The 23,715-nt window shown below is 48.5% G+C and overlaps 1 protein-coding gene across 19 annotated transcripts in view; it reads right to left on the reverse strand.

Annotated features, from left to right (window-relative positions):
* Positions 1-23,715, reverse strand: part of phldb1b (pleckstrin homology-like domain, family B, member 1b) — a 271,997-nt gene that overhangs the window by 97,187 nt on the left and 151,095 nt on the right. For 17 of the 19 annotated variants that reach the window (XM_078426945.1, XM_078426940.1, XM_078426943.1 and 14 more), the window contains exon 5: positions 4,732-4,854. In XM_078426945.1, coding sequence (XP_078283071.1) covers positions 4,732-4,854 — 123 coding nt within the window. Of the gene's footprint in view, positions 1-4,731; positions 4,855-17,708; positions 17,759-22,292; positions 22,492-23,715 lie in introns of those variants that run through there. The other 2 variants (XM_078426936.1, XM_078426937.1) reach the window with 2 other exon arrangements.

The raw sequence follows: 23,715 nt of genomic DNA on the forward strand, positions 1-23,715 counted from the left end.
CTGGCTAACGTGCGCTCAGTCACATTATTTCTGCGATAGAAGTCAATGGAGATAAGTGTAGATAGGAATCTACAGTACGGGAGGAAGCCAACCCTGCCTGGGGCAGGTTTTATAAAGAATTGTCAAATTAGTCCCACCTGCCTTGGTCTTTCCCCATGGCCCTGCAATGATTTTTTTTCTCTAGTATTTATCCAATTTCCTTTTAAATGTTTCTGTTAAATCTGTCTCCACCACCCTCTCCCCAGCCAATTAAGATCATAACAATTTGATGTTTAAAAAAAGTATGATCTAATCTGCCTCTGTTCCTTTTTCAATGATTACAACTCTGGTCATCTGGTTGCACACCACCCTGCCAGCAGAGATGGATGAAGGAGATTCAACAAATTCCTCATAGTTTTTGCTTTTTTCCCCACTAAATCTCCTCTTAACCTTCTTTGCTCCAAGAAGAACCATCTCAGCTTCCTGACACAAGTCCTTCATTTGCAGTTTTACTCAGGACAACGCCTTCCCCTCTGGGTCTTGTGCACACTTTATGAGTTTAGTTTGGAGATACAGCATGGGAACGGATCCTTTCAGCCCACTGGCTCCACTCTCACCATCGTTCACCCGTTCACACTGGTCGCAGGTCACCCAACTTTCCCACCCACTTGCTACACACTCGGGCTGATTTACATAATCCAATCACAAACCTGCAAGTCTTTGGGATGTGAGTGGAAACCAGAGCACCTGGAGGGAACCCATGTGGTCACGGGGAGAACGTACAAACACCACACAATGAATGATGTCCTGAGTTATCGCATTGACCAAAATGCTAAACTCTGGAACTCCATCCTTTAAATCTTCCCATGGCTATACTTCTATCTCACCCTCTCACCCTCCCCTCCTTTTGTATTCCACATCCATCCTGATAGCTCTGAGGATCTCACTAACGTTATTTGACTTGTCTTGTCAACTGTGAACAATGACGTCAGATTGATCTCCCAATAACTCTGACCCCATCCTGTCCTCACCAACACTCGTACGCACCACGATCAATCATCAATCACTGGAGAACAAACCAAGTCATAGCTGCCTTGCAAACACTGCGTCACAGCCTTGCAAACACTGCGTCAGAATGCTAATGTCCCAGATGCCATCAGCTCTCACAGAGATTCTGGATTGAACCCGGCCTCTCTTGTGGCTGAAGATGTCGCAAAATGCTGGAGTAACTCAGCGGGACAGGCAGCATCTCAGCAGAGAAGGAATGGGTGAGGTTTGGGGTGGAGACCCTTCTTCTGCATCATCCTCGCTTGTAGCTCGTCCCTGTTCTGATTAGGCCAATTAGAAACTCTTTCTTTATGGCGGCCATTGGTGGAGTGGGAGCACGTGGCCGCTGGCTGGGTGAGGTCACGTGGGGCGCGGGGCGATGACGTCACCCTTTGTCCCGTATTTGGGAGTGAGGAAGTTGGCAACCCTACTAATACGGGACAAGGGCGGTCCCATACGGGACAAACTAATTTAGCCCAAAATACAGGATGTCCCGGCTAATACGGGACAGTTGGCAACCCAACTAGAATGTGTGTAGATAACATCCAATGCCCTAAACTCATCCAATCACCTTCAGTATCTCCTCATCAAACTCAATTAAGTTTACAAGGCAGGACCTGCCACAGAGAGAGTCGTGGTGTCTGCTCCTAACTAGTTCCTTTCCAATATTCCTTCTAATGCTATTTACCAGCAACATGAAGATCACAGACAAGGTTGTGTCACAGGGCAGGGATGATATTGATCCTGGCACCAGCTTTGCCCACTCACATGAGCTCTTTATTAAATGGTGTGCATCTCACTATGCTGGCTGTCCTTGGAGCAGCTGAGATGGAAGGGGTTAATGTGACAATGGAAGCCTTATGATATGGCAGTCAGTAAGTGACCTGCTCCCCTCAGCATCAGTGCTGTCAACTACAATATATAACATGTCCATCTGCATCGCCCCCACTTCCTGCTGCACCATACAGCCGATATCTAATGGCCATCACTCTGTGAGGAGCCTTGCTCCAGGGACCGTGGTCTGCCCCTGTCACCCCCCATGTCTGCACATCACAATCATTCCAATATCCTCAGTACACATGATCTTACTGCACTACACACGCTTGCTCACACACGCCTGCTCACACACGCCTGTTCATACACGCCTGCTCACACGCCCGCTCACACACACCCGCTCACACACACCCGCTCACACACGCCTGCTCACATACACACGCGCTCACACAGGCTGGAGAGTGTGGCAGCTCACACACCTGCTCACACACCTGCTCACACACGCCCGCTCACACACGCCCGCTCACACACGCCCGCTCACACACGCCCGCTCACACACGCCCGCTCACACACGCCCGCTCACACACGCCCGCTCACACACGCCCGCTCACACACGCCCGCTCACACACGCCTGCTCACATACGCCTGCTCACACACACCCGCTCACACACGCCCGCTCACACACACCTGCTCACACACACCTGCTCACACACGCCTGCTCAGACACACCTGCTCACAAAGCCTGGGGAGTGTGGAAGCTTGCACACCTGCTAACACACGCTGGGCGAGTGTGGCAGCTCGCACACCAGTTCACACACACCTGCTCACACACGCTGGGCGAGTGTGGCAGCTCGTTATCAGGGCATCTGCCAGATATTTCATCACCCGTGGAGGCTGCTGGGAAATATCACGGCCATTTCCTCTCCAGAGTTCCTCTTCCGTTCCCTGACCCCCTGGTGCTGTGCAGAGGCAGCAGGGAGCCGGGATCTCTGCTGGTATCATCACGCCCAAGTGCGGACATGGAGGACAAAACCCTATGTGCTTTAGTTTAGTTTAGAGATACAGCACGAAAACAGGCCTTTCGGCCCACCGGGTCAGCGCCGCCCAGCGATCCCCACACATTAACACTATCCTGTGTGGGAGGAAACTGGAGTTCCTGGAGAAAACCCACGCAGGTCACGGGGAGAACGTGCAAACTCCACACAGACAGCGCCCGTAGTCAGGATCCAACATTACCGCTGCGCCACCATGCTGCCCTGTACGTGAGTTGAGCTGATGGCCAAGCTCCACTTTCACACATCCATGCATTAACGTGTGACACAAATACCACTCCTCAGCGAGGGAGCTGCTCCTGAACCAGATCACAGTCAGCAGTCAGCACCACAAGAGCTGACGATGGCCAGGTACAAACGCCCCAGCCACTCTCCTGCCTTCTCCAAAACAACATCCAAAGTTATTGCCACATCGGTGACCGAGGTCAAACAATTCACCGCAGCACAGGCGTTAAAGTAAGGAGTCCCTCTGCATGGCACGGTCTCATGCTGCTTGCAGAGAGTTGTGAATCTGTGCAATTCTCTGCCACAGAAGGTAGTGGAGGCTAGGGTTGCCAACTTCCACACTCCCAAATACAGGACAAGGTGACGTCACCGCCCCGCACCCCACGTGACCTCACCCAGCCAGCGGCCGCCATTGGTGGAGCGGGAGCACGTGGCCGCTGGCTGGGTGAGGTCACGTGGGGCGCAGGGCGGTGATGTCACCTAGTCCCGTATTTGGGGGTGAGGAAGTTGGCAACCCTACTAATACGGGACAAGGGCGGTCCCGTACGGGACAAAGTAATTTAGCCCAAAATACAGGATGTCCCGGCTAATACGGGACAGTTGGCGACCCTAGTGGAGGCCAATTCACTGGATGTTTTCAAGAGAGAGTTAGATTTAGCTCTTAAGGCTAACGGAATCAAGGGATATGGGGAGAAAGCAGGAATGGGGTACTGATTGTGGATGATCAGCCATGATCATATTGAATGGCGGTGCTGTTTCGAAGGGCAGAATGGCCAACTCCTGCACCTATTTTCTCCGTGTCTATCAGCACCTTGATGTGCTAAGTGGTGAAGGAATAGTCTTCTGGAGAAAAAGTTCAACGCATACATGTAATCTCACGGCACCTCCTTCTTACAGTGCATTTTTATTCAATTATATCTGTAGAGCCGGCAGGTTGACATTTGTAATGAGCAATAAAGAGGAACTATTTTTCTCATGATGTTATATTGCGATAGTGTGGAAACAAAACTTGATAGCACACCAAGTCAGAGGATTCCTGAACAAAATCTTACAAATGAACAGAGGTCTGAACAAGAAAATAAGCCCAGTTTGAGTAATAGAAACATAGAAACATAGAAAATAGGTGCAGGAGTAGGCCATTCGGCCCTTCGAGCCTGCACCGCCATTCAATATGATCATGGCTGATCATCCAGCTCAGTATCCTGTACCTGCCTTCTCTCCATACCCCCTGATCCCTTTAGCAAAAAGGGCCACATCTAACTCCCTCTTAAATATAGCCAATGAACTGGCCTCAACTACCTTCTGTGGCAGAGAATTCCACAGACTCACCACTTTCTGTGTGAAGAAATGTTTTCTCATCTCGGTCCTAAAAGACTTCCCCCTTATCCTTAAGCTGTGACCCCTAGTAAGGAACAGTGGAAACGTTTACACCGTTACATTATCTCATAAAATCTCTTTGGCCTTAGCAATAAACAAAATGAATGGCTTAGTTCAGAGGGCACTTAGGAGCCAACCACATTGCCCAACCTCAGGGTCCAATGTTCAAACTGAGCAGGGAACAATGCTAATCCCTCCGTCTCTGCGCACATGCCCACAGTCCACAGTAAGTCCTACGCTCTTCACCTGTGAATAAAGCGTGGAGCTGGCACTGTACCTGGAGATCGGCCGTAGTTCAGGGTGGAGTTTTGGTTGCCGGACATCATACTCTTCATTCTGTGAGCCTCCGCTGGGTGGTTGAAGCGAAAAAATGTTGACTGTCCGAGACAGAGCATGCACCCTGTTAGGAGAGAGTAAAGTCATTATTCTCGGCTCCTCTGTTTCCTGATCATTTTATCAACACAATTTAATTTAAGTTTGTTTTATGTAGGAAGGAACTGCAGATGCTGCTTTTCACCAAAGATAGGCACCAAATGCTGGAGTAACTCAGCGGGACAGGCAGCATCTCTGGAGAGAAGGACTGGGTGACGTTTCGGGTCGAGACCCTTCTTCAGATTTCAGACCGGTCTGAAGAAGGGTCTCGACCCGAAACATCACCCATTCCTTCTCTCCTGTTAATTTTTTTTTTAGATAGGCACAAAATGCTTTTTATTAATACAGAACAGCAGGAGAATCTGACCGGTTAATGGAGAACTGACCTCTGTGTATTACCAACAATACCGCACACCCTAATCATTGTACATCACGACCAGCATGGAGCAACAAGGAACTGCTGATTTACAACAAAAAAAAGACACAATGTGCTGGAGTACCTCAGTGGGTCAGGCAGCATGCCTGGAGAACATGGTCATAAAGTCATGTGATAGGAGCAGAATTAAGCCATTCGGCCCATCAAGTCTACTTCGCCATTCAATCATGGCTGATTTATCTTTCCTCCTAACCCCATTCTCCTGCCAACACCCGTATAGGTGACATTTCGGGTCGAGACCCTTCCTCAGACTCTAGTAACTCCTGCACACTGCTCCTAAATTTGCTCCGATACAGATCTTCAGGCCGCCAAAGACGTACAGGTATGTAGGTTAATTGGCTTGGTAAATGTAAAAATTGTCCCTAGTGGGTGTAGGATAGTGTTAATGTACGGGGATCGCTGGGCGGCATGGACTTGGTGGGCCGAAAAGGCCTGTTTCCGGCAGTATATATATGATGATGATTGGTGGAGTGGGAGCACGTGGCCGCTGGCAGGGTGAGGTCACGTGGGGCGCGGGGCGGTGACGTCACCCTTTGTCCCGTATTTGGGAGTGAGGAAGTTGGCAACCCTCAGCACAAGTCTGCAGATGTTCAAACTCTCACGGTTCCTCATGTGGGGTCATTGACAATTGAAGGTTCTAGTGAGTGCTCACGACCGACCGACCAACATCAGGAGAGTAGATGAAAGGGGTGCCAGATGTGATTCAAAATATAGAATAAAAATGTCCCAGTGTTTTATAACAACACTTGAGAATTAACAACACTTAAGAACTAACCACTTTGTGATGACATTTTATTTCACTAAATCTGAAGAGCTGGCTCCAGTTCTGTACCATTCTAATGCTTTTGCTCAAGGACTTCCTGATACTTAAGCACCAGGCTTCAGCCTTGAACAGCCTCTCTGGCCACACACAAAGAGTGAACATGAATACGCTTTTACAAACTGGCACAGTGGCTGGCAGCAGTAGAGCCGCTGCCTTACAGCATCGGAGACCCAGGTTCGATCCTGACTACGGGTGCTGTCTGTATGGAGTTTGTACCTTCTCCCAGTGATCTACATGGGTTTTCTCCGAGATCTTCGGTTTCCTCCCACACTCCAAAGATGTACAACTGTGCAGGCTAATTGGCTTGGTAAAAATGTTTAAATGTCAAAAGATTGTCCCTAGTTAGTGTAGGATAGTAGGATAGTGTTAGTGTGCGGGGATCGCAGGTCGGTGCGGACTCAGTGGGCCGAAGGGCCTGGTCCCGTACTGTATCTCTGAACTAAACTAAACTAAACTAAAATGTGTGGTGAAATCCCTGGAGCGAGACAAGACAATCACCAAGAGATTAAAAGCAACTTTCTGCAATTGAATTTGTGGGCAATTCAGCTTAGTGAGGTGATTGTGTAATGTTATATTCTCTAACTGGGAAACAAATGTTTTAAAGCATAAATTGACAAGATTCTTGATTAGTACGAGAGTCAAGGGTTTGGGGGAAATGGCAGGAGAATATGGTTGAGAGGGAAAGATAGATCAACCTTGATTGAATGGCGGAGTAGACTTGATGGGCCGAATGGCCTAATTCTGCTCCTATGACTTATGAACATGAACAATATTGTAATCATTCATAGGAAAAAAAACTGCAGACGGTGGTCTAAATCGAAGGTAGACACAAAATGCTGGAGTAACTCAACGGGTCAAGCAGCATCTCGGGAGAGAAGGAATGGGTGACGTTTCGGGTCGAGACCCATCTTGTCTACCTTCGATTGTAAAAATCCAGACTGCCAAAGGTGCTAGTCATTCCATGGTGATGGGAGAGGGAGGTCTTGCTGTGCACACAACAGCTACCACATTTGTAACACAGTCGGGATATTTCACACTTAATATTATCCGTTTAGCTTTTCAAGAGATGTTGACTAGACTTGGGTATGAGTGTTCAGCAACACAAATCTCACTTTCCACTTTTAATTTAAAGATTTCTTTGTGAAGAGGCTTCTTCAAATGGTGTACATTGCAGAAATGAGCTCACAGCAGACATGCCTGATAGTTGTGATAGTTGTGGCCAAGGCCAGACGTGAGAGGAGGTGGTGGAGTTGGGGGGAGAGGAGAGATCTGAAAATCAAAGCCTGCCGTGTTTGTGTAAACACACGACTGCTCAAACCTGCAGCAGACCGATGATTAATGAAGGCTCGGCTTCCATGCAAGAAGCAGACACTACCTTTCCATCCATTGGGATGTTAGTGGTTGGTTTGACTGCCTGTTACAGTGATTGGTTGGCAACGCTGGAGGCTTTGAGGGAACGTACATTCCTAGCCTCACCTTCGACTCGTTTCCAGTACCTTGTCCAGACAAACCCTACTGAGGTGAACATTCCTTCTCAGAAGCAAATTACAAAGGAGATTTGACAAGTTTGTTCCATCTTTCACAACCTCAGGCAATCTCAACAGTAATCAATTTATTGCCTCTAAAAGACTTTGAAGGGTCCCGAAGTTTAGCGTTTAGAGATACAGTGTGGAAACAGGCCATTCGGCCCACCGAGTCCGCACAGAACAGCGATCATTTGTATACGAGTTCTTTTCAAATCTTTTTATTAAATTTCAAAAAAATGATAATCATAACAGTGATATTGAAACATAGGGATCAGGATTACATTAACAACAAATGTAGCCTTAATATAAGTCCAGTTTCAAAATACATATAGGGTATAGACCTCCCAGTCTCTATGTAATTATAAATAAAAGGTTAAAAGAGAACTTATATATATATATTTTTTTAAAGATAAAAGAAAAAAAAAATTTAAAAAAATTTACCCCCCTAAACTAAAATAAGCAAACAAAGAAAAAAAAACAAAACAGAATCTGGGCTGCAAAAAAAATTGTTTAGACCCCTGTTTGTCGTTAAATCTGTTCCACCAAATAAAGGTTAAAAATTATTATAACGGCTGGAGAGGGATGTATACGAGTTCTATGCTATCCCAATTTCACATCCTACACACTAGGAGCACTTTACAGAAGCCAATTAACCTACAAACCTACAAGTCTTTGGAGTGTGGGAGGAAACCAGAGCGCCCGGAGAAAACCCACGTGGTCACAGGGAGAACGTACAAACTCTACACAGCCAACTCCCATAGTCGGGATCGAGCCCGGGTGCCTGGCACTGTTAGGCAGCACCTCTACCATTGTAGGGTGCAACAGAAGCCGTCCCTCACTGCATTCATGTGCCTTCCCGCCTCAGTCAGGGTTGATTTTGCCTCTCAATGCAAAGTGTTTTTAAGCCAATACTGTAAACACCTTGAAAAATAAATCTGGGTTGCATTCCCTGCGATGCTGAAGAGATGATAAAGTGGTTCTGAGTGTTTCGCTGTCGCACATGAGAGCCTTGCACTCTGCTGCAGACCCTGGGCGGGACACAAGCCACCACATTATATACACTGCGCCTGACCAGGCTGGCTTCCTATACTCCACCTTCCACAGGCAGCCACTTCACTGCTGCTATCCCAAGCCACCCTGAGTTTAGTTTAGAGATACAGCGTGGAGACAGGCCCTTTGGCCCACTGAGACCGTGCCGACCAGCAATCACCCATACACTAGTCAAGAGTGTTTCATTATCGTGTGTCCCAGATAGAACAATGAAGGTCCTACTTGCAGAAGCACAACACAATATGGAAACATGGTGCACTGTAAACAATATCATAAACAAGAGAGAGAAAAAATGTCCTGTGTGTGTATACACACGTACTCACACATATATACACACACACACGCACAATATATATATATCATATATTGATATATATTAAATATCTGTGTGTGTGTGTGTGTGTGTGTGTGTGTGTGGGGGATAGTGTAAGTGTGTGTGTGTGTGTGTGTGTGTGTGTGTGCTTGTGTGTGTGTGTGTGTGCGTGTGTGTGTGTGTATTTATCATATATATTATGATATATTGATATATATTGATGCTGCACACTAGGAACAATTTACAGAATTTACAAACTTGCACCTCTTTAGAAAGTGGGAGGAAACCGGAGCACTCGGAGAAATCCCACGCGGGAGAACGTACAAACTCCACACAGACAGCACTACTGGTCAGCTTGAACCCAGGGCTCTGGCGCGGTAAGGCAGCAACTCTCCCGTTGTGTCACCGTGCTGCCCACGTTCACTCATTGCTCATGTTTGTTCCAGATTCTTCTGAATGGCTTGAACTGAAGTACCATCATTGTGTGCAAGTCCCTCCCTGTGCGTCGCTCCACACAGCGTTCCTCCGTTCCACTTGACACCGACACCCTCCCACTAACCCACAGCTGCCCAGCCCACCCGCCTCTCACCCTGCCTGATCACTCCACTAAACTTTACCTCCACTCCTCCTTTGAAGCTTTTCTCTGCCTGAAAACGCTGCGTAAATACAAAGTGCTGTGGCCGACTGTGCAAGTATAAACTCTGTGGAAGGGCTACAAAACCCCTTGCAGTCTGTGCTGAACACAAACTGATCGGAGTCTTGGCTCAGTATTTGTGCACATCTCACATTGCTCCCCACTTCAAAATAAATTGGTGAAGTGATATGAAAGTAATTTATCAGACAGGGCTGAGCAGGTTAGAGTTAACCTGGACTGGGAGATTAGCCAGTGGTGTTGGCTTATTCCAGAGCTGCCTGGGACCTGGTGATTTATTTGTGTTGGACTAGTGGGTAATAAATGAAACATTTAACACTCAGCACAAGTGCTCCCTGTGGGACCCTTGTCTTCCCCTGTTTAGCAATGTTTACAATGGAACGTAAATTGTATTACTGCTGTCGAGACAAAGGGCATGGTCACACAACAGAGTGACTAACCCTTCTCCCACCATGGCTGTGCTGGCCAGGATTACCTGTCTGTGCTGTTCCCAGTTACCCCACACCCAGCCTTTTAGTGCAGGTCCTTATTCTATGTTAAAATACCTTTAATATACACAAAAGAGCTGGAGAAACTCAGTGGGACAGGCAACACCTCTGGAGAGAAGGAATGGGTGACGTTTTGGGTCGAGACCCTTCTTCAGCAATGTTGGTGCTTATATCTTTATCTTCAGACTGAAGAAAAGTCTGGACCGAAATGTTACCCCATTCCTCTCTCCAGAGATGCTGAGTTACTCCAGCATTCTGTGTCTATCTTCGGTTTAAACCAGCATCTGCAGTTCCTTCCTACACCGTAAAATACCTTTATCTGAGGTTGGTTCTTGGGCCTCCGAGAATGATAAGGGACCCAGCCGGGGGGGGGGGGGGGGGGGGGGGAAGGGAAGGGCCGTGAAGGTCAAAGAGGGGCCCAGCGTGGGGCCATGTGTGGCAGCAAGCCTGGTCCACCTCTGCCAGGGGATAAGACTGTACTCAGAACGTTTGAAACTTAGTTGGTGCCAGAAGCGTGGCAACTGTTTGTGTAGTGCCCAGGTGAGGTCTGCTGTACGATTGCACTGGATTGTAAGCAAAAGAAAGCAGTTCACGGTAGCAACTACATGTGCCAATAAAGTATCACAGAATCATCGCATGGTTCCACAGGAGGCTGTGGAGGCCAAGTTAATAGATGCCAGGGGTTATGGGGAGAAGGCAGGAGAATGGGGTTGAGGAGGAAAGATAGATCAGCCATGATTGAATGGCGGAGTAGACTTGATGGGCCGAATGGCCTTCTTCTGCTCCTAGAACTTATGATCATTGAGATTAGAGTTAGTGGAAATATAACAGGTGAAGGTAGTGTAAGAAAATAACTGCAGATGCTGGTACAAATCAAAGGTATTTATTCACAAAATGCTGGAGTAACTCAGCAGGTCAGGCAGCATCTCAGGAGAGAAGGAATGGGTGACGTTTCAGTCTGAAGAAGAGTCTCGGCCCGAAACGTCACCCATTCCTTCTCTCCTGAGATGCTGCCTGACCTGCTGAGTTACTCCAGCATTTTGTGAATAAATACCTTCGACAGGTGAGGGTAGAATACTTTCCCCTTGTTTTTACACCATCGATACCAAGAGTTGAATCCTGCACATCCTCACAACTATCCTGGCGCCAGTCTGATAGCAAACCAATGCAGCAATACACCTGGAGCAGCACACAGACAGTTCCTGCTGTACACAGCCTGCACCTGATTCATTAACAGTACCCTGATGAACTAAGTAGTAGGAAATTGCAAACGGACCAGAACGTAGAGATTTATATTCGCTCTGTGAAGGCAGTCACACGTTGCTGACAGGTTTTGCAACATTTCCACCTTTGCTGTTGTGATTGAGACAGGCAACGGCAGCAGCACTCGAGGAGTGATGTGTGAAGATCACAGGCTGCCTGGCTCGTCACTCACACACAGTGGCTGCAAACACATGGAGTGCTCATCACTGAGCTGACAATGGCCTGCCCCTTCGCCAGCCCATTCTCAGCCTCATAAAACATTACTTTAGTTTAACTCTCAGGAGTTTGGTTCCAGGGGCAAGCTGGGTATTTATTCAACGTACCCTGTAGTTCTGAGAAATACTTTTTTCTCCAGAGCCACCGTGATGTTTCATGTAGCTGGTCGGCCTGCTCTGCACGACAGGCAGTAAATAGGAGTTGTCCGTGTCGGTTTGGAATGGGACTCAGAAATAAACCCAACCAATACCAGCATTGAGGTCCACCTTCCCTTAAAAGGATGTCATGGGTCAGCTGGGACTTCAGTGACAATATGACTGCTGCTTTTAATTTCCAGACCACTTTTTTCAACCTGAATTTAAATTCCCAACTTTCCAGGGGAATATCTAGAAATGTTGTTTGCTTCAGTTACTGCAGTACTTGTGAAATTCTCTGCCACAGAGGGCAGTGGAGGCCAATTCACTGGATGAATTTGAAAGAGAGTTAGATAGAGCTCTAGGGGCTGGTGGAATCAAGGGATATGGGGAGAAGGCAGGCACAGGTTACTGATTGTGGATGATCAGCCATGATCACAATGAATGGGGGTGCTAGCTCGAAGGGCCAAATGGCCTCCTCCTGCACCTATTTTCTATGTCTATGTCTAGTATTGTTGTTTTGTGCTGACAGAAAGTAGGGAGCAGATTCAAACTCAGAGGTGTCTAGCGTGGTGTGATGCAAACAGGCAATATACATTCAACCCACGTAAAGACAATGCTCCAAAGTCAGAAAATAGACACAAAATGCTGGAGTAACTCAGCGACACAGGCAGCATCTCTGGAGAGAAGGAATGGATGACAAAGAAATGTCTCCAGAGATGCTGCCTGTCCCGCTGAGTTACTCCAGCATTTTGTGTCACAAAATTTATTCACAAAATGCTGGAGTAACTCAGCAGGTCAGGCAGCATCTCAGGAGAGAAGGAATGGGTGACGTTTCGGGTCGAGACCCTTCTTCAGACTTCAGATCAGTCTGAAGAAGGGTCTCGACCCGAAACGTCACCCATTCCCTCTCTCCTGAGATGCTGCCTGACCTGCTGAGTTACTCCAGCATTTTGTGACTGTCCTTCTTAATAGTTTGGTGCCAAAATATTCTTCGGATGCATTTTGGGCCATTGTACTCTATTTAGGGTTACCAACTGACCCGTATTAGCCGGGACATCCCATATTTTGGGCTAAATTAGTTTGTCCCGTACGGGACCGCCCTTGTCACGTAATGGTAGGGTTGCCAACTTCCTCACTCCCAAATACGGGACAAGGTGGCGTCACCCAGCCCCACGTGACCTCACCCAGCCAGCGGCCACGTGCTCCGCTCCACCAAAGGCGGCCGCCATTGGTGGAGTGGGAGCACGTGGCCGCAGGCTGGGCAAGGTCACGTGGGGCGGTGACGTCACCTTGCCCCGTATTTGGGAGTGAGGAAGTTGGCAACCCTAACTCTATTACATGCACGGTAAAAATCCATGGAGTTTTTTCTTCGAACAGCCAAAAACAAACTCCACGTAACAGGAGTCCCACTGAGTGCATCCACAATGTGGTGTTTTAATTTCAGGCTTCCAACATCCAGAGTAGTTTATTTTTGACACAAGGTGGTAGTTAGTTGTAGGCTTTGCATTTGAAGGATTTGGACCATGTATTTTTTATAGCCGTTGCATATTAACCTTTCAGTGATCGGATCAACTGTGCGTTGGCACGAATTTCAGTTTATAAATGAAATGGAAAGGTGACAAAGTCATCGGGATGATTTGTAAATTGGCGTTCGCCATCCTAAAACACGCAGCAAAGTTTCAAGGGGAGAAAGCAAATTGTCCACCACATCCTAACATCTGTCTGCCGTGCTGACATCTCTCAGGTGAACAAAGAGGCTGTAATTCAGCCGTGAACGTTTGATTGACTTTCTCCAACCATCTCGACTGAAGCATAGCCTTGTAATTCAATCAGGCTGGACATGTTATCTTGTAAAGTGGTTTGTTGGCAGGCCAACAAGAAACTCATGGAGTATTTGGTCAAACGTGATAATTAACCTGGTGCCTCTAAATGTTTAAAGAATACTCTGAATGTAGTAGGTAACCGATAAACATTGGATCAAAATCTCTCATGCCCCCCCCCCCCTTTTGATCTTTAGAGTTCAGAGTTTAGAGATGCAGCGCGGAAACAGGTCCTTCGGGACCGCGCTGACCGGCGATCCCCGCACATTAACACACTATCCTACACCCACTAGAGACAATTGAAAAAAAAACATTTACCAAGCCAATTAACCTACAAAGCTGTACGTCTTTGGAGTGTGGGAGGAAACCGAAGATCTCGGAGAAAACCCACGCAGGTCACGGGGAGAACGTACAAACTCCGTACAGACGGCACCCGTAGTTGGGATCGAATGCGGCGCTGCATTCGCTGTAAGGCAGCAACTCTACCGCTGCGCCACCGTGACCGCCCAAGTAAATAAGATCTGTTTTGCTTCATGAGTCAAAAAAACAGGGGGATGTAGAATTAAAGTAATTGACATTGTGACTCACCATATCTGTGCCAATAACAATAAACTTGATGAGGTTGGGAGGGGTAGATGCGGAGAAGTCTTCTAACCCTGAGGGTGATTGGGGACTGGATTACTCCACTCAAAAGAATGGTAGATACAGAAACATTCATCACGTTCGAGCAACAAAGGACATAGGTTTAAGGTGAGGAGGGAAAGATTTAATAGGAATCTGAGGGGTAATCTTTTCACACAGAGGGTGGTGGGTGTATGTAATGAGCTGCCTGAGGAGGTAGTTGAGGCGGGTAGTATCGCAACATTTAAGAAACATTTGGACAGGTATATGGATAGGACAGGTTTGGAGGGATATGGGCCAAGCGCAGGTAAGTGGGACTAGTGTAGATGGGACATGTTGGCCGGTGTGAGCAAGTCGGGCTGAAGGGCCTGTTTTCGCGCTGTATGACTCTATGACTGGTGAACAGCGGGGTCATAGAGCTGTACAGCACGACCTCAGGCCCTTCAGCCCGACCTCAGACAGCACCCGTAGTCGGGATGGAACCTGGGCGTCTGGCGCTGTAAGGCAGCAACTCTACCGCTGCCCACTGCCACCGTGCCTGCGTAGAGGTTGACTGGAAACGTATCAGCATCTGCAGGGAATCCCCTGTTATACGTGAGTGTTTGCAGGAGTTGCCAGGAGTGGTCTGTGGGGGGGAATGCCAGGAACTGCATCAATATTTACAGGTGTTGCTGTACAATGTTTCAGCCAGGGTTGCCCCAGTATTAGCCAGCACTGGACATCCAGGGACAGACAATAAACTAAATTGAACCTGTCAGTATGTCCTGACTTCTGTGGCTGGAAGTCAGTTTACTGGTGGTTGTAAATGTTTGCTTGAAATTTCTCACATCCCATCATTTCTTGCAGAGTCGCTCCACATAACACAGACCCAGCTCACACTGCAGCGGGCTGGGGAATAACAGCTGAATTGCCTCTTAATTTAAACTTATTAACCATTACATTTTACTAGGCCTGGGGGAAGAGAGCCTATGAAGAAGCTGCCTTCTGCTGGAGTCAGAAGATGAGCAGTAATGGAAATATGATCTTGCAATTTGGAATCATGGTGTCTGAAGAATATATAATCGTGTGAGCGAGCGAGAGGGAAATAGAAAGTCCGTTCAGCCCTTTGTGGTTGTCGTGGTATCCAGACACTAATACAGGGAACTCACATCATCCGTGTCTCTCTCACTGACGGAGCCTGCTTCCTCTCCAACCACTGCGTAATCAGGAGACACTCTCTTTTGTTTTTGACTCTAATCTTTGCCAACGTCCCTCTGCATTACACGAGGTAGTGAAATGCAGAAGCAGGGATGGCTCTACCTATGTATAAGATCATATCAGGGCAGCACTGTGGGTAGAGCTGCTGCCTCACAGCGCTAGAGTTCCCAGTTCGATCCCGACCCTCGGGTGTTGTCTGCACGGAGTTTGCATGTTCTCCCTGTGACCACGTGGGTTTCCTCCAGGTGCTCCAGTCTCCTCCTACATCCCAAAGGCGTGCTGGTTTGTGGGTTTATTAGTCCTCTGTAAATTGCCCCTTAGTGTGTCGGGAGTGGATGAGAAAGTGGGATAACGTAGAACCAGTGTGAACGGGTGATCAATGGTCAGGGTAGGCTTGGTGGGTCAATGGCCTGTTTCTATGCTGTATCTCTAAACTAAACCAAATTCCTATTTGAATTCCTTTTTTCCACTCATTCCAAGATTCTAAAAACCTATCCTTTTACCTTTAAATTCACCCAGCCACCGAGCCTGTGGGGTAGAGCGTTCGGTAGTTCACACACACCCACTGTAGGCCCAAGGGCCTGTAACTGAGCTCTACTGTTCTGTGTTCTACGTGGCGGCACTTAATCTTGCAACCAAGTCTCTGGAAACCCAACAATCCGTATAACACACTGGAGACTCCAGCTTCCAGAAATGGGAAGAGCCCAGCAGGTGAAGAGGAAAACACAATGTACAGAAGGCCTTCTGTCCAAACGATGTGGAGAAACTTAGGCATCTCTCTTTAACACTCTCACATACAGATGCAACTTTTCCTCAGTAACTCAGCACGTTTCATCTTGTGAGTGGTTTCCTTCCCGGCCAATTCTAACAAACCCCAGAGGGCTCCCTATCCCAACTTCCAAAAGATTGCATCATTTATCAACAGACACCAGGAATGCACTCCAGGAGCTTTCTGTTAATGTGTGGCAACAGAGATGACATGTTGGAATGCAGAGAGGAAATATAAAATGCAATCCTCTGATACATCTGCCCTTGCTGCAGACTGCTGGGAGTTTCAGAGCACAATCTACAACCTCCAAGATGCAGACCACCTTTACAGTTATAAAATACTTCAAGGAACTTCTCGTCAGGAAATACGAGAGTAAATTATACAACGCTTGGACTGGACAAGCTAGATGCAGGAAAAATGTTCCCAACGTTGGGGGAGTCCAGAACCAGGGGCCACAGTCTAAGAATAAAGGGGAGGCCATTTAAAACTGAGGAGAGAAGAAACTTTTTCACCCAGAGAGTTGAGAATTTGTGGAATTCTCTGCCACAGCGGGCAGTGGAGGCCAATTTATTGGATGAATTTAAAAGAGAGTTAGATAGAGCTCTAGGGGCTAGTGGAATCAAGGGATATGGGGAGAAGGCAGGCACGGGTTACTGATTGTGGATGATCAGTCATGATCACAATGAATGGTGGTGCTGGTTCAAAGGGCCAAATGGCCTCCTCCTGTACCTATTTTCTACGTTTCTATGTTTCTAAAATCTTTTTGAAACATTATTTCGGCAAAGTCTTTCAGAACCCGAGAGAGGATTGGAGTAGCCAGACGTAGTAAAGGAGAGAGCTAAAACACAAGGGTGTCCAAAGTAGTCATCAGTGGAGGAGTGGAGATCTGGACTAGCTGGAGAGTGGAAGGAAGATATTCAAGTGGAGACATGGATTATGGAGGGATCTGAAAATGGGAATGAGAATTCAAAAGCCAATGTGTAACGGATCAGAAACACATGTATCTGTGACAATGTTGGTGGTGGGTGAAGGGTACAGAGTCGGTAAAGGAGACAGGCAGCAGAGGTGAGGCACAGTGGTGCAGCGGTAGAGTTGCTGCTTTACAGCACTTGCAGCGCCAGTGACCCAGGTTCGATCCCGACTACGGGCGCTGTCTGTACGGAGTTTGTACGTTCTCCCCGTGACTTGCGTGGGTTTCCTCTGAGATCTTCGGATTCCTTCCACACTCCAAAGATGTACAGGTTTGTAGGTTAATTGGCTTGGTAAATGTAAAAATTGTTCCTAGTGGGTGTAGGATAGTGTTAATGTGTGGGGATCGCTGGTCGGCACGGACCCGGTGGGCCGAAGGGCCTGTTTCCGTGCTGTATCTCTAAACTGTCTAAACTAAAAAAAAACATGTATACAGCAAGCCACGATAAGGGGAGGGCAGAAGTGTTAAATAACACCTCCTCACCTTCCCTGCACTCTCCCCACAACCAACAATGCACCATTGTGGGCTCCATCTTTCCTTGATCATTGTTGCTGCTTCGATCTGTCTTTTTACATATCTTTCATTGATTTGATCTATGTACCTTTTCATATCTGTTGGTTCCCTCTCTCCTGTCTCTCAGTCTGAAGAAGGGTCTCGACTTGAAACGCCACCTATTCCTTCCCTCCAGAGATGCTGCCTGACTCCAGCATTTTGTGTCTATCTTCGGTGTTAAATAACTGACCAGCTGAAACAGCAGTGGGGGTGTAATCAGAGAGGCCGTTACAGGCTGCCTTGATTTCAAAGACAAGAGGGGAACAGAGTTTAGTGTTAACTACTAACTTCCAGAAGTTAAATTGCAAGGATCATTAAATGTGACCGGTCACCTTGGATAAGTCCAACTGGTTTCCCGAAATATCCAAATTTGCTGCATTTATCCGAGCTGTCCTTTACACAATTCCCCATTCTCACACCAACTTGCACGCTTGTGAGATCATGACACACACAACGTGAATTCCGAACTTCCGATTTTACAACAGTTGCACCTCCCCCAAAGCACTTCAGTGACTGCGAGTTGCTTTGGGTCACCCTAATCTAATGAATGGTGCTATACAAATGCAAATACTTATTCTCCTTTAACTCGCTATTGCCCTCTAAAGTGAACTTGTTAGCTGCTCATTGACATCAAGTTAACAAATCATCATCATATCATATATATACAGCCGGAAACAGGCCTTTTCGGCCCACCAAGTCCGTGCCGCCCAGTGATCCCCGTACATTAACACTATCCTACACCCACTAGGGACAATTTTTACATTTACCCAGCCAATTAACCTACATACCTGTACGTCTTTGGAGTGTGGGAGGAAACCGAAGATCTCGGAGAAAACCCACGCAGGTCACGGGGAGAACGTACAAACTCCTTACAGTGCAGCACCCGTAGTCAGGATCGAACCTGAGTCTCCGGCGCTGCATTCGCTGTAAAGCAGCAACTCTACCGCTGCGCTACCTCTTGAGAAGGCCCATCATCAACACCCTGACATTGCTGGGTGCCTACAGTCAGAAGGAAGTACATAAGTGGGCCAAACAACCCAGCTGTATGAATATGGAGGGAAAAAACTGCAGATGCTGCTTTAAACTGAAGGTAGACACAAAATGCTGGAGTAATTCAGCGGGACAGGCAGCATCTCGGGAGAGAAGGAATGGGTGACGTTTTGGGTCAAGACCCTTCTTCAGACTGAAGAAGGTCTTGACCTGAAAGATCAGTCTGAAGAAGGGTCTCCCCCCTCCCCCACCCTAGTTATCCTACTAGTTCCACTGTTCACATCCCTGTGACCCTTCGTTATCACCTCTTCCCCAGCCAACAATGGGCCATTGTGGTAGGGTTGCCAACTTCCTTACTCCCAAATACAGGACAAGGTGACGTCACCGTCCCGCGCCCCACGTGACCTCACCCAGCCAGCGGCCACGTGCTCCCGCTCCACCAATGGCGGCCGCCCGGGCCGGGAGGCGGGTTGCTACCGGGCGGCCGCCATTGGTGGCGGGTCGGTGACGTCACCCTTTGTCCCTTATTTGGGAGTGAGGAAGTTGGCAACCCATCTAATACGGGACAAGAGCGGTCCCGTACGGGACAACTAATTTAGCCGAAAATACGGGATGTTCCGGCTAATACGGGCCAGTTGGCAACCCAACATTGTGGACACTGCCCTTCCTTGGTCATTTGTTGCCGGCCCTGCTTTGTTCTGCTCTTTTCTTACCTCCGGTTCCCTTCCCTCCACTTTCAGACTGAAGAAAGGTCCTGACCCAAAACGTCACCCAACTATTTTCTCCAGAGAAGCTGCCTGACCCCGTGGAGTTACTCCAGTACTTTGTGTCTATCTCTGGTATAAAGCAGCTTCTGCAGTTCCTTTCTTCACCTTTTCCTGTTTGGAATTAGAGACGTTTACATTTGCATGTAAACACAAGACCGTGAGATGCTTAATAATTTGTTTGTTATTCTGTTCAGTCAGGGCTCCCAGAGGAAGCATTCTCTAGGAGACTAATTGATCCATTTGATCATATCATGAACTGCACCTTTTGAAGTTTGCACTCTCTTTCATCTCCGTTTATCTCCCACAAGCTTTGATTATTTTTGTTGATCTGATGGAAACAGGCAGCCCGGACATAGTTGCCTCTCCCAATGAAGCGGTCGAGCCTAACCTCACGCAGTGAGCGATGGTAATCTGGTCTCCTCTCGTCGGGGCATCACATGAAGCTAAATAGCCTTGCCTTTCTGCACAAGAGATGTGTACCAGCACAGACCCGGTTAATGTGTATACACATAGGTATATGTGTACGTATGTGCACACACACACACGTGCATGCACAAACATACACAAACGAGTGTGTAACCAAGTGCCTTGTACACATACATGCACACACACATTTGCCTTACAGCGCTTGCAGCGCCGGAGACCCGGGTTCGATCCCGACTACGGGTGCCGTCTGTACGGAGTTTGTACGTTCTCCCCGTGACCTGCGTGGGTTTTCTCCGAGATCCACTGTTTCCTCCCACACTCCAAAGATGTACAGGTATGTAGGTTAATTGGCTTGGTGGATGTGTAAATTGTCCCTAGTGTGTGTGGGGTAGTGTTAATGTGCAGGGATCGCTGGTCAGTGCGGACTCAGTGGGCCGAAGGGCCTGTTTCCGCGCTGTATCTCTAACTTAAACATGCATGCACAATCATGTACAAACAAGCATGTAAACATGTGCCTTGTGTACATATATGCACACACATGGACAAACAGGCATGTAACCATGTGCATGCCTTGTTTACATACATGCACATACACATGCATAACATTGTGCACACATAGATTTACAAACAGTGCAGACAAAGAGTCATGCACATGCACATGCACATGCACATGCACATGCACATGCACATGCACATGCACATGCACATGCACATGCACATGCACATGCACATGCACATGCACATGCACATGCACATGCACATGCACATGCTCCCATCTAGTCAGGATCCAGGAGACATTTACCAGCAGAGGGAATTGTTTGCCTTGTTAATCTCGAGGCATTAAGGCCTCTGTCAGTGCAGCATGTCCTGCTCTGTTGTGTTGATTGCAGGGACTCAGCACAGGGTGTATACCACTCCCTGGCACTTGGATTGCCTAGAAAGTTCTCCCCGTGACCTGCGTGAGTTTTCTCCGAGAACTTCGGTTTCCTCCCGCACTCCAAAGACGTGCAGGTTTGTAGGTTAATCGGCTTGGTATAAATGGAAATTGTCCCTCGTGTGTGTAGGATGGTGTTAGTGTGCGGGGATCGCTGGTCGGTGCGGACTCGGTGGGCCGAAGGGCCTGTTTCCGCGCTGTATCTCTAAACTAAACTAAACAAAGTTTGACACGTAAAGGACAAAGAGATGGAGACAAAGGGAGGGAGAGACAAAGGGAGAGATATACGTGGTGGATGGGTCATAGAAACATAGAAAACACAGAAAACAGGTGCAGGAGGAGGCCATTTGGCCCTTCGAGCCAGCACCGCCATTCATTGTGATCATGGCTGATCATCCACAATCAGTAACCTGTGCCTGCCTTCTCCCCATATCCCTTGATTCCACTAGCCCCTAGAGCTCTATCTAACTCATTAGATGGGTCAGATGGGACTTTGGTAAAAGAGGCATAATGATACATAGGGAACATAGAAAATAGGTGCAGGAGGAGGCCATTCGGTCCTTCGAGCCAGCACCACCATTCAATATGATCATGGTGATCATCCAAAATCAGTACCCCGTTCCGGCTTTTTCCCCACATCCCTTGATTCTGTTAGCCCTAAGAGCTCTATCCAACTGATAGAGTAATCAACTGGAGAAAGAGCGAACATGGATAGATACACATGCATCCATAAATGCAACACACACACACGCATGGACACATGCATGTATGGACTCACACAATTTCAAACACATCTACACACGAACACACAAACATCAGTCTCACGCACATGCACAAACACACACACAGAATCACAGGTTTAAACACACATACACAGAGAATCTTGCATACATGCACACACACACACACACACGCACAAACACACACACACACACACACACACACACATAAACACACAAACACACACACACTTTTTCAGTCACACACGGTTGCAAACACACACACACTCAAAGTGTTACACAGTCTCACACACAAGGTCTTAAACACACACACACACACACTCCCTCACACACCGGAATTTAAACACACAGTCTTACACACTTCTTCTTCTTGCGTTTGAGGCAGCAGAAGTTATAAAGCTGCTTCTGCTTCTGCTGTCTCTGTTGTCGTTTGCCTGACTGAGGTCAGTTGTCAGGGCTCACCACGGGGAGGTCGACAACGTGAGCCCCGTCTTACACACTCACACACTTACACGCTCACACGCTCACACACTCACACACAAGGTCCTCAACACACATATAAACAGAGGCAGAGAAATCACATGTATTGAAGCCGGCAGTGTGCGTGCTAGCACAGTAGTGCACAAAGACAGACAGTGCAACACACACAAAGACAGACAGTGCAACACACACAAAGACAGACAGTGGAACACACACAAAGAGGAGGGGGACGCACGAAAGAACAAAGCAAGCGAGGCAGAGAGACTTGTAAATCTGTCAGCACACTGGTCTCTCACCTCTCCCCGTTCCAACACGGGCTGCCCTGCCCTGCCCGGCGCGGGTTCCACCGCCGCTGCCCTCCCTCGGCCGGAGCTGAGGTCACACCGACCCCAGTGTTTCTCTGCAACCTCTCCTCCTCCCGCTTCAACCTCGAGCTTGAACAGTAAATCCTTGGAGCGCCGTCCACTAGTTCCCAATGGCAGTGGCACAGCTTCAGTGACAGGCTGGGACTGTGCCTTGTTCAAGAGGCTGGGGGGAGGGGGGGAGGAGGAGGGGGAGGGATTGAGGGGAGGGATTGAGGGAGGGGGGAGATTGAGGAAGGGGGAGGGATTGAGGGGAGGGGGATTGAGGGGAGGGGGAGGGATTGAGGGAGGGGGATTGAGGGGAGGGGGAGGGGGAGGGGGAGATTGAGGGGAGTGGGAGATAGAGGGAGGGGGAGGGATTGAGGGGAGGGGGAGATTGAGGGGAGGGGGAGATTGAGGGGAGGGGGAGATTGAGGGGAGGGGGAGATTGAGGGGAGGGGGAGATTGAGGGAGGGGGGGATTGAGGGGAGGGGGAGATTGAGGGGAGGGGGAGATTGAGGGAGGGTGAGATTGAGGGGAGGGGGGGATTGAGGGGAGGGGGAGATTGAGGGGAGGGGGAGATTGAGGGAGGGGGGGATTGAGGGGAGGGGGAGATTGAGGGGAGGGGGAGATTGAGGGAGGGTGAGATTGAGGGGAGGGGGGATTGAGGGGGGGGAGATTGAGGGGAGGGGGAGATTGAGGGAGGGGGGGATTGAGGGGAGGGGGAGATTGAGGGGAGGGGGAGATTGAGGGAGGGTGAGATTGAGGGGAGGGGGGGATTGAGGGGAGGGTGAGATTGAGGGGAGGGGGAGATTGAGGGAGGGGGGGAGATTGAGGGAGGGGGAGGGATTGAGGGGAGGGGGAGATTGAGGGAGGGAGCTAAATCTGCCTGTTGTTTGCAGCTGGCTGTGTCAGAGGGACTGGCCCTCCCTCCCTCCCTCCCTCCCTCTCCACCATGAACATTCCTCCCCTGCTCTCAGCTTCACAAGGATCCCGTTTCACTGCCATTGACTGACCTCGCTGGCGATCGGCTCCCACTCCAAAGGCACTCCAGCTATCTCCCCTCCCCTCCCCCCGCCCCAGAACCATTGACAAATTCATCGCTGCTCGCAGTCAGACAGGGAGAAGGCAGCAACACTGTGAACACACACAGGCTGGGAGATAGAGAGTAGATACACACACGCACACAAACTCACACACACACATATGAACTCACACACACACATATGAACTCACAAACTCACACACACACATATGAACTCACACAAACTCACACAAACTCACACACACACATATGAACTCACACAAACTCACACACACACATATGAACTCACACCCACGCACGCACACAAACTCACACAACACACATGAACTCACA

Source organism: Rhinoraja longicauda, chromosome 32 (assembly GCF_053455715.1).
Source record: "Rhinoraja longicauda isolate Sanriku21f chromosome 32, sRhiLon1.1, whole genome shotgun sequence".
Lineage (NCBI taxonomy): Eukaryota > Metazoa > Chordata > Chondrichthyes > Rajiformes > Arhynchobatidae > Rhinoraja > Rhinoraja longicauda.